At 45.5% G+C, this 12,254-nt stretch overlaps 1 protein-coding gene across 2 annotated transcripts in view; it reads right to left on the bottom strand.

Moving 5' to 3' along the window:
• The window catches only part of ARHGAP11A (Rho GTPase activating protein 11A), a 97,640-nt gene that overhangs the window by 47,267 nt on the left and 38,119 nt on the right, over nt 1–12,254 (bottom strand). For both annotated transcript variants that reach the window (XM_069209001.1, XM_069209000.1), the window contains exons 3-4: nt 8,941–9,037; nt 3,335–3,591 (exon numbers count right to left, since the gene is read on the bottom strand). In XM_069209001.1, the coding sequence (XP_069065102.1) occupies nt 3,335–3,591; nt 8,941–9,037 (354 nt within the window). The remainder of the gene's footprint in view (nt 1–3,334; nt 3,592–8,940; nt 9,038–12,254) is intronic.

Below are 12,254 nucleotides of genomic sequence, written 5' to 3'. Positions count from 1 at the left end.
TGAAGCACCTCAGTCAGGAGGTTAGCCCTTACCGGCACATCAGTCAAATCCAGGTCCAAGACCTCAGCTGCCCTACGCACCACAGCAGCAAATGAGGCTCCCTTCTCTATAGCCACATTAGGAGGTGAGAGCATGCCAGTATCTGGAGAGGTATCCAGTCCGCTGGCTTCCCCTAGTTCCTCGTAACAGTCACTTTGCTCCAAATCATATTCTAAAGGGTCCCGAGACCCTTCCCATGCCTCACCTGTGCCTGGCTGCTCATAATAAGTCTCAAGCAATGATCTGACCCCCTGTCGGCACCGCTGAAGGCGGAATCGGCGTCGTAGGACACCGTTCCGGGTCATCAGGAATGAGGATGGGGCTTGCACCACTGGTGGGTGCCGGTAGTGCGGGGAGCATTTACGTCGGGGACGATGCCAGAGGAGGTAGACTGTGTGTACTCGGCATAGTCTCAGATCAGATATCGGCTCCACAAGACCCCAACAGTGCCGAAGCCGCCGGTGAGGAATACGATGGGGCCCCAGTCAACCCCGCAGGGCCCAGTGGCGCACCAGCAGGGACAGCCTACTCAAATACAAGGTGCATAGCTTCGTAGAACTCCTTGAAGTCGGCCCTAGTATCAGTTCCACGGAACCGTGCGTGGAACGTCGACGTTCACGAGTCGCCACGTCGGTCAGGGCGAAGTCACACTTCGCTTGGACTTCTTCTTGTGCCTCTTCTGAGTGCCCAGAGAACCTAGAGTGTGAAGAGGACCTGGGGCTCCTGGAGCGGTCCCACGGCCTCCTCCTCCATCGGGACCGTGACCTCCTAGGAGTTGCGCCAACCGAAGTCGACTGCCGGGCCACCGTGAGCTTCAGAGACCGCACTCTCAAAGCTTTTTGGGGCCATGGCCCGGCAGTCAGAGCACGACTTAAGAGTTGTGGTCTCAGTCAAGGCACTAGATGCATAATTGGTGGGGGAGGTGGGTCCTTCATCGACATGGCATGATGGCATGCACCACCTGGCTTAAACCCAGTCTTCCTCGATGAGACCTTGCACAGACTTCGAAAAATACTTGACCAATCCGTCAAAAAAAGCCTGCAAAAAAGGCAGAGGGTAGCTCGCATCCAGACCTGCGCTTAACCAGCGCGGAAGGAAAAGAACTGATGTACGCACGCCTGGGTAGTGCCTTTATAGGAGACCGTGATGTGTCAAATGGCTCCAACAACGCCACACATATCCGAACGACACCACCCTATGGCACGCGCAAGGTATTGCTCAGCTAAAATTCCAGACTCCAAGCTGACGCCAGGAAATTCAAAGGTAAGGAATCTGCAGCTATAAGTCTCTATCAGATAAATTCCACCATTCTGTTTTTACAAGCAAATCATTGAGATTAAGGTGGTTAGTGTAGGAAAGTGCCCCTTTTCACATGGTCACCCCCACTGTAACCTGGTATTCAATGCAATTTTGACAGAAAGAACACTGGGTTCCTGCTATCCAGGTCTCAGTGCCAGCATTTCCTTTCCTAAACTGTACAATTCCCTCAATTGGCAATACCTTTGGCATGCATTTAAGTCCCTAGCAAATGGCACCACTGGTACCTAGGGCACGGGTACTACAGAGGATCCCCAAGGGGCGCAGCATGTACTATGCCACTCTAAGGGGCCCTCACATAACTCATGCAGACTGCCACTGCAAGCTGCATGCCTTGGTGCAGACTAAAGTGAAAACACAGCAGGGCACACATCACTGCGTGCCCTGCCTGCAGACACTACATGCACTATAGGTAAGCCACCCCTGAAGCAGGGCTTACAGCCCTAAGGCAGGGTGCACTATACTATATGTGTGGACATAACTGCACAAGCAGATATAAAGCCTCAGTGCTGGTCAGCTCAATTATTGCCAGTACAAGTGACCAGGGAAGCCATTTTGAATACATGTGCTGGACACTGGTTAAAAAAAAAAAAAAAAAAAAAAAAAGAAGGAGTTTCCTTGCTAAATGATGGCTTCACTGAAACCAAAGATGTTTTGTATCAAATATCTTGCATTGATAGACCCACAATGATTCCAGTGATGGCTTTAATAATGCATGCACCCAGGGGACACCTTAGAGGTGCCCCTGAAAACCTACCAACTATTAGTGACTGACTGGTTCTAACTAGCCTACCACCACAGACAAGTTTCTGACCCCCCAAGGGTGAAAGCCCACACTCTCGGGTGGTCAGGAACAAAGCCTTCTCTGGTACTAGGGTGTTATACACCCCTTTCAACAGAATGACTGTAAATTAGCATTCCAAGGCAGGGGAGCTTCAAAGAGCTCACCACCTTTAGTGTGCAAATCTGGAACCCTCAGAAGCGAGGGGATACCATCTCCCCCCTGTCCTGGGCTATTTGGCATCTGTACAGGTGGGAGAATTAGTAGTCAGGGAGGCGTGTCCACCTTCGGCTAGTTACACCCCTCAGGAGCTCTACCTGATGTGGATGCAAAATTTGAAAATGCCATCTTAATGATGGCAGAATTAGTAACTCTGGGACAACGGAATGCCCACTTCCCACAGAAAGTGGTCATACAGGGAGTATTGTGACCCCAGGGGTAAGTAGCCCATTGGCTACTACTCTACACGCCTCTAAATCTAGTATTTAGGGGAGCTCTTGGCACAAGGAAGTCAGATCCTGCTGACCTATAAGAATAAGACGGACACTGAAGATTCGCAAAAGCAAAGAGAACAGACCAACAACTGATTAAGCACCAACCCTGCCAGCTGCCTTCGCCAACTGCGCCAAAGGCGATTCATCCTGCAGCTGCCTGTCCCTCCAAAAGCCTTGGAGGATTTCCAACCTTCACTCCAGACCCAGGAACTCCTAGCGGAGCTGCTCCCCTATATCTTGTAGGCACCCAGAAGAGCTGAGGACTCCAGACCGGCAAAAAAAAATCAGACACCGGAAAGCACCACTGCAGCAGTGCCCCCAGCCGGAGAAGAACGGGCAACAGTGCCAGCGTGCCCCCAGGCCCTCCAGAACCGAAGCCCACCTTTAATTTGCCAACTGTGGAATTCCCAACACCACCTACAGTCTCTTTGTGCAGGCCCCTTCTACCGTGAGTGCCTCTGGTGACAGACACCAGATGTCTCAGGACTCCTCTATGGGAATACAGTCTTTGTAAGAAACTCAAGTGAAATTTCAGGAAGAGGAAAATGTATACAAAAAAAAAAAAGTGCATCGCCCAGTACAAATTCTAAAATTATTTGCATTATTTTAAGTTAAAATTTACATTTCAAAGCTGCTCTTCAAAGACATTGCACAATCAAGAAACTTCACAGGAGCTTCAAAAGAGACTGACATTTTTACTTACTTCAGAGATACCCTTTGGAGGAATCCAAAGAAAAACCGCAATGTATCAATGGTTCTGTCTGACATCAGGCAGGAAAGGAGCAGTGTGGCAGCAGTCCTCTCCTCTTCACTGGCCAGTTGCTGGGCTTTGAAGAAGGACTCATGTAAATCAGGTCGTAGAATGGGCTCAGGAAGCTCCCGAAAAAACTGCTTGAGGAGCCCTGCAACATCACAGGGTGGAGCTGCAGCCAAACAGGCATCCCCAACATCCAACTGGTTCTGAAGAAACGAGTTTTAAAATAAAATTAATTTACCTTTCTGCTCCAAGGACAGAAAGTAAAAAGTAGCAAATATGGACAATACTATTTCAATAACATTTCACTAAGAGTCAACATCAGTATTGCAAAGGACTGAACATACTATATTCCATGCTCCAAAAGTAACCTCAGGTACACACAAACAATCCAAGTAAGATACCACTATGGCCCACAAGGACAAGTGACAACCCAGGACACAGAATGGCCTCTGATAGACATGACATTCCCAAAAGAACGGACTCAAAACAAGGTGGTAAAAAAGAAAGATGGTAAAGAATAAAGATGGTAAAGCGTCAGCCTAGAAATAAAGACGAACAAACGGAAAACGAGGAACAGTGTGAAAACACAAAGGTATTTGTAAAGACTGGATTATGGAGCTGGATAGACTGAAGGGTGAAAACTAGACTTGAAGAGGAAAATGGCAGGCGAGAGGGAAAGGTGTAAATTAAAGAAGTCAGTGTAAATGGAACAATAATTGATAAGAATATAGAGGTGAAAGAAACAGGGACTGAATAGAGATTAACAGGTTACTTACCTTTCATAACGTGTTTTGATGGTTCCTTCACTTGCTATTAGAAAACTCACCTAGGAATATTTCCTAGGGAATAGGACTGAACCTTTAAGTGTTTTATTCAGTTCACCTATGGAGAGCCAAAATGGAATCCTGCAGTTCTGCCCAATTACCCTGCTACACAGTACGAGAGAGAAAAGAAAACCAGCTCACGAAAAGAAAAGAAAAAAGAAATTGCCTCTTACTGAAAGAGTGGGAAAGCCAGGCACATAAGTGAAGAGGCTTTAAGGGTGTACAAGTACAATGAACTTGTACTCAAAGTTGCTGGATGGTCATACAACCGAAGCAACCCTTGCCCATCACACAGCCCGCCATTACAATTAACTGGAAAAAGGAAGGACAACTGTGTGGCCACCAGACAAATAGCAAGCATCAGAACCCCAACTTACACCACTGACCCAGCTGTCAAATGTTGAAAGAGCCTATTTGGGGATTTCATAAAACAGGGTGCTGGGATGCGGAAGGCAGCTCAACCAAAGAGTACCTCAAATCTCTAACTGCAGAGGGGACAACATCTTGCAATAAAGTCCTAGATCGGAGCCTTCTTGTTAAAATCTATGCCACACAAAAGTTTGCCGATTTCAAAGTAGGGGACAGAAGAGGTCCCTGGTCAGTGGCTTGAAGGGTCACAGCCAAAGCCATTTTTAGTGGTCTCAGCCAAAGACATTATACACATTAGAGGCGGCATCGAAAAACTGCTTCATAAGCTCAGAATCAACAAACAGTGCAATACAGAAAAAGACCTACAGCTTTCCTGGAATGAGACAGTCACTATCAGATATTATATTGAGATTTCTGCTTTGGACTCATATCAGAAAACAATGACAAAAGGTTTCCACCTTCATAGAATGGAAGGAGGAATAGGAGAACATCAATAAAACTGGGTTAGATTTGGGCTTGTCAAGGCCTCACACGTTTTCTGGATGACGAGGGAGAACAAAGTGGAGCGGGAGAACAGAATCTTACCTTGTATTCTGGAGGACGGAGTAGGTAGAACATCAATCTTATGCTTCTTCCTCCAAAGCTTCTTTAAGTGGCATTGAGAATTTCGAGGCTTACAAGAAAGTCCACAATTTCATACGTGTAGCCATTCATGGATTATTCAAATAAAGAAGCTTGATTTCTCTTTCCAATAGCTCTGGGAAATTTATTAGCAAATGAACGAAAGGTCCAGGCATATCTGGTCTAGACCTAGGCACTTCATGCAACTTGCAAGTAGGTCACACTCAGACATTTACCTCTCACAGCCTGATTAAGCTTAGAGTGCAGATGTAACAAGAAGCATGAAGGAAATCTATGTTTATCAGCTTTAACAACGGTGACATCTGTTGCAGATTCTCAGATGTGTCTGTGGTCTTTTACTACACAAACTACACAATACTACTTAAAACCCTAAATGATTGCATTGGCATCGATTGCCTGTTCAGTGCATTCTCAACTCCATTTTAACATGCTGGGTCAAAAATAGCTAGAATCTTGAGCAGTAAGTGCCCTCAATCCCTAGCCATCAGTCTTAATAAGAGATTCATCTTCCACAAATACACAAACAATAAGGATGGGAATGCCCAATTCCAACGTCCGCGGGGGATAACCCTTCACATTCCAGTACAAGGCCTCAGATTAGTGGTGCCCTCTTTGGTTTTGTTGGACTAGGCTAGGGAAACTACTCACCGGAATACGTAAAGTAGAGCTTGCTGCTCTGCACCTGCAGTTTTTAACTGCTACCTCGATTATGCCATTTAAGGCAATGACAAAGCCCAAACTTCACTTTTATAATATATTTAGGTCATCTCTACAGCAGGCCTCTAGAGTCCCAAAGACAGGGTGTATTACATTACAAAGCAGAACCTGCATTTTACAGGTTCTGACAGTAAAAAAAAGTTTTACTGTAAGAGGCTAGTAGCCCCATTGCAAGTACAGTGTTACAGCCTGCTAACTTCTGAATGGAACTACCACAGTTGGTACTTCAGGGAACCAAACAACTCGTTACATTAAGCCTAACTCGATGCCCAAGCCAAAATTACTCTAGCTCGTTGCCACATGCAACTTTTAGGAAGTTGGCACTGAGCACCAGTTTTCCATTTGCTGAGGTTTGTCAGGAGACATCCCCTTGCCCTACTGGGGAGACGTGTGAATGACTCCCAGGAAAAGTTACACGAGAGGCCAGTCACTGAAGGATGTGCTGTTAACATGTCCTCCAGGAAGCTACAGTGGGTCAAAAGATGAGCTTCAAAATGGAAGCCACCTTTGAAGGGCACGTAGTGCACAGAGGTGTGGGGAGCAACTATTGCTTAAGTAGACAGGGTGGCAGAGAGGAAACTGTTTCATACCGGTTTTCCCACAGCAGTCACAAACTCTAGGGTGGGCTACCAAGCTCCACACACCAAGGGAGGGGTCCTTACATTTTGGGAGTGGGCAAAATAGAGCACTCTAGGATAGCTAGATTCTTCACTTCACCAGAAGTTGTCATCATGCAGCAGGAATCCAAGAAGTCTATTGGCTAGTGACCGCGCCCTACCCCGAGGACAGTTTCTGGGCATAAAAGAGGCACACCTGCCCCCTGAACTCCGAGCTTGCTTGACTGGAGAAGAGGATGGAATGAGCACTGCTTTGCTAACCCTGGAACCGGCAAAGAAGCAGCAGCACTTGAGTTGGACTACATCTGCTGCTCCTTGGGCTTGCGAAGGAAAGGACTGTGCCTGCTGTGTCCTGTTCATGGAGCAATCCTCCCCCAAATGCAGCTAGAAGCAGATCCTCCAACAGTCAGTTGGCTGACTTGCGTATCACAGCACAGGGCCACAAAAGCTAAAGTAGCCTGCCTGGTGAGTTGGTGGTCAAGATCACCAGCTCCTTAACATAGTGCAGCCTAAAAGACCAGGACCAGAGGCTCAGAAGTTGTGCCAGAGTCTGCTGGACCCGGGAGAGTCACTGGAGTGCAGTTTGGTCATCTAGAAAAAGACTTACCGCTAAAAGAAGGAAATAGCCGATTTTGCTGTGCCAAGCGACTGGTAGCCTAGTGGCCATAGGACTTCTGATGTTGGGAGGACTCAGAGGGACGGCGACACCTGTTACCAGAATGATCTCACCAGGACCCTGGGCAGTGTAGCAGCCCAGGAAATGCTGTTGTCAACTGCAAAGCACCTTTAGCATTCTGTATCCCTTGCGTTAGGACCACTCCATATAAGTCAACAGCAAGGAGTCACTGATGCTGGAACTTGACTGGAGACTGCTTTTCTTGGCAAAGTAACAGTTTCTTATGACCTTGTTGGTACCCTTGACTGGCTCTCTGACTGAGCTGGTCGGCCAAAGTAACTAAGTAACCACATTCCATCTTAAAGGTTTACTTGAAAAAGTTTCTATGTGTCAAATTCGTTGAATTTACAAATGCTTGTTCATAGGTAAGTGAAAGGTCCCGATTTATCGTTTCTTGTAAATTTTATATCTCCGGAACTCTCTGGTGGATCTTTGGTTTTGGCGTTATAGACATGGAACTTATTGTTATAAATTGGTGTTGGATCTCTTGAGTGTCGAGTTCCTTTCTTCAATTGTTATGCCGCGGTTCAAATGCCTTATAGTTGCTCCTTGGTATAAGCCTGATTTTCAGAGCAACAGATTAGGAAAGAGTTAAGGTTTAACAAATGAAACCAGACTGGTCCTAAAGGGATTGGCAGTGCATTACACAGTGAGGAGACAACCACACCATATCATACACCCAATCTCCTCACATATCTTACATAGTCCTCAATTTTCTTATGTTTTGTTGTTATGAATAATACTCTGGCAACCGCCAGCCATTGTCCACTGTATTTAAAACTGCAAATAATTTTTTTTTTTTAAAAGCATAAAATAAGTGGCCAAACTGCAATAACATCTTCAGGATCACATTGAAAAAACTAGTGGAAGATGCTTGCTCTGGAAGAAGCATGCATTTGAAATGACAGCCTCAAAGTTTCGAAAGACTTGCCACAGCAGTTTAGATGTGGATTTACAACACACACTTTCTTTCCTTACAAATGCTTCATAGAATCCGATATTCATGACTTCTGAAGGAATGAGAACAGGCTTAAAAAAACGGAAATTCAAACATTAAAAATATAGACAACTGAAGAACGGGGACACATCGAGGTACAAAGCTACAACATGCGTGTCTTTACCATGCTCACTAGCTGGGAAGAGCTCATTTGTCTTTACCATGCTCATTAGCTTGGAATAGCTCATTCTTTTCATGAGCACTCAGTGAGAAGAACAAGGAAAGATAAAGGCATCTCACTGGGTCTTTACATGCGGATACTGTGGAGAAGTGCAAAAGAAGGACTCTGCTAATAGAAATAAACCCTGCGAAGACCCTGCCGTTCCACATGGCCTACAGAGGAAAATGTGGGCCGCCAGAAAAAGGCAATCTGACCAAATGCCTAACTGAAAAATGGTTGGCTCCAGCAGGAGGTTGAGCACGCAAAACCAGTTTAACCAAATTACAGTATGCTATGTTGGTTTTCATAATCAAACATTAATGTATTCAGATTTTATATTTAAAAAAGTCTGGATATCCCCCCAAATAAAAATGCTGCAGCATCACAAATCACATAATGAAATTTACAATGACAAGGAGTATTCTGTTTTTGCAACTGTGCCCTTCACAATGGAGTACCTGGATATTGGCTTCAGAGACCATACCGAAGGAAAATCTTGAATACAGATTCAGGACACATAAGCCAGTGGATTTACCCCTCTTCTACATACCTTCAATGCCTTCAGCCGAACAACAGAACCAGATTTTCTGAAAAGTCCCTCTGTGCTGGCATGCAGTTCCAAATGTTTGCAGGCTGCAACAACAAAGCTAAAGAGAAGAACATAGTGGTTACATTTGTCAGGAGACACCATGTCCATATTAGTTGCTGGTTCATACAAAATCCGCACATCCATTGCACAGGCCAGAGCTTTCTATAGATGGCCGAAGATGAATTAAAGACACGATATACAGACTGATGACCATGTCGGAATAGACAACAGATAAACAATGCCTACTACCACGTACTGAGACATTACAAACAGCCAAGGGGGAGCATAGATGACAAGCTGTTTAGAAAGACCAAACCACTGTGGCAGATCGGTGCCAGGGGCAGAGTTTATAGTTTTGGGATAGCTCCTGATGCAGCAAGAGTTCTACTTCGAGTTTTGATGCAGCACAGAACTGTGAAGAACCTTTACTGTGCTAGTGTCAGAGTTTAAGGCGATTTACAAAAATAATCTCCCTGGTCTCAGCTGCAGGAGTGAATGGCATAAATTATCCTATTAGGCCATCTGTAAGCAAGAAGCCAAATATTACTCTTCTCGCACACATGCAATTCACAATGCAAAATTCTACCTAGAATTTTTATGTCGTATTACGTAAAGAAGTATATTGCACTGGCACCCACCCATGGCTACAAGTGCTTTGTAAGTCTAAGAACTCCACTCACTGGTGGCTGATTCAGAGAATATACTACTTCAAAGGCTTCCTTGGGGCTAAAAGCCTCATCTGAGCACAGGGATGTTGCAGGCTTTGGCAACTCCCTTCTACTTCCTACTGTATCTGAAGGATCCAAGGGTGGAGTGGCTTGGACAGAGGTGAATGAGTAACAGTTCGGCTGCTTTGGATTATACACTCATGCCTGAAGTCAATGCAGCCGAAGGGCAAAATAATCACAGGTGCCGTTATGAGGAAGTTAAAAATACCTTTTGCTTACCAGTCTTCTAATTTCTGCATAATTCAGATAATATTAGATATACAGAGTTCCTGTTCTACAGCTTTGCATCAGGTACCAGCACTGGCGATATCTACTGTATGCATTTCAAAAGTCTCCAGAAGGAAGAAAGGCTAACAGCTCCCACATGGATTCCATCTGGTGGATCTGTAGGATGATCAGGTTTGCTGCACATTAAGACTAGGAAAAAAGTCTGTTGAATATCCATGCGGCTAAGACTGCATAGCTTAGATCTGTACAACATAAGTTCACTTATCAAAGAGTGAAATATTTTGCTTCTAGAGCAGACAGCCAGAATAGCTCTTTTTGAAGCCCCATTGGTGCAGCCTTAGAAAATAAGAGCTGCTTTCATATCAAGAATGCGAATGAGCAGGTTGAAATGCAAACCGCCATGGTAAGATTGAACATGTTTGCTTTTTACAATCAGCGCTAAGATTCTATGTTAGTGGCCTCCTTCCAGCAGCACCACTTGCAGATTCCTCTTCTTTAAAAGTTAAGTCCATCCACAAACCATCTCCATTTCACTGAACTGAAACTCACTCCTAAAACGTGTTCCTCCGATTCTCTGAGAACTGCTAGCTTTCAACTTCTTTCTGTGAAGAACCCCCTTCTGCGGTCACTTACTACCCGTTTGATCTTCGTTCTCCCATCCAACACCCTGCTTCTCTACCCTAGTATCGTTTCCATGCCATCTGCCATTAAGACTACTTCAAAGCTCACCTTCGTCAGTGAGGAACTACTTACATCCCTTACACATTTCCAATCCCTCCCCATACTCTCACTCCCCCCTTACGTCATAATATTCATGCAACCTAAAGTTTAATATAGCATGCCATCTTGTTCACCGTCTACACTCGAAATCTTTAATCTCACAGCTATTTGTACCTACCAACACTGTCCTCAAGTAGAGCTGACCTTATTATGCAGTCTTATTGGCATACACTATACTGCACTGGGGGGGGGGAGTGCAGGGATCATGCATACTGGGTTACACGAGCACCATCTTATTTTTTTGATGACCGTATCAATGTGGTGAATGCTATGTGAACTGAAAAAAAAAATATATATATATATATATATATATATATATATATATATATATATATATATATATATATATATATATATATATATATATATATATATATATATATAATTTTTTTTTAATCTCCTTTTACTAAAGTGCTTTTTGTAAACTGATTGGTGACCAGCAAAAGGCAGCTGCCAATCCAGCAAAAAAAATGAAGAGAAACAAAAAGCGTTTGCGGATGTGTCAGCGCAGGGGTAGAGGGGGTGTGACTGACCAAGTTAAGCACTATGCAAGGGACCGCATGGCGTGGGATATCACAGCATGTGACATCGCACTTGACATCACAGCAAGATGCATAACAATCCATGGCCACACAAAGTGACATCACAAGAAGTGACATCAGATGAGGTGCTACTGCTCGAACAGCCAGGTCTTGAGGCGTTTCCTGAAGGTCAGCAGGTCCTGGGTCTGTCTTAAGTGGACATGGAGGGAGTTCCAGGTCTTGGTGGCGATGTGTGAGCACGATCTGCCGCTGGCTGTAGTTCGGTGGACGCGAGGAACGGGAGGAACGGTGGCAAGGGCGAGGTTGGCAGAGCTGAGTTGATGGTTGGGAGTGTAGAAGGAGAGTCGCTCGTTGAGGTAAGCAGGGCTGGCGTTGTAGAGGGCTTTGCGAGCGTGGGTGAGGAGTTTGAAGGTGATCCTCTTATTGACGGGACCAGTGTATATCTCTCAGGTGGGCTGAAATGTGGTTGTGGTGTGGGATGTCGAGGATGAGGCGCACGGAGGCGTTCTGTATACGTTGCAGTTTTTTCTGGAGCTTGGCCGTGGTTCCCGCGTAGAGCGCGTTGCCGTAGTCCAGTCTGCTGCTGACAAGGGCCTGGGTGACCACCCTTCTGGTTTCGGTGGGGATCCACCTGAAGATCTTGCGGAGGGTGTTGAAGCAGGAAGATGAGACGGTGTTGACTTGCTGGGTCATGGTGAGCGATGAGTCTAGGATGAATCCTAAGTTGCGTGCATGGTTGGTGGGCGTCTGTGCGGTTCCTAGGGTGGCCTGCCACCAGGAGTAATCCCATGCGGAGAGGTTGGAGCCGAGGATGAGGATCTCAGTCTTGTCTGAGTTCAGTTTCAGGTGGCTGCTCTCTATCCAGAGTACATGTGACTCCTACAACGTGTAACCCTAATTGTTTTATGTAACACAACTTGCACATTGATTTTCACACGATTCATTGTCTATGTATAATGTATATGTGCAATGTAAGACCCTCAGGCACCCTGAACTG

This window comes from Pleurodeles waltl, chromosome 9 (genome assembly GCF_031143425.1).
Source record: "Pleurodeles waltl isolate 20211129_DDA chromosome 9, aPleWal1.hap1.20221129, whole genome shotgun sequence".
Taxonomy (NCBI): Eukaryota; Metazoa; Chordata; class Amphibia; order Caudata; family Salamandridae; genus Pleurodeles; species Pleurodeles waltl.
Note: the sequence above shows the minus strand (reverse complement) of the source record. Positions and strands in the feature narration are given on the sequence as shown.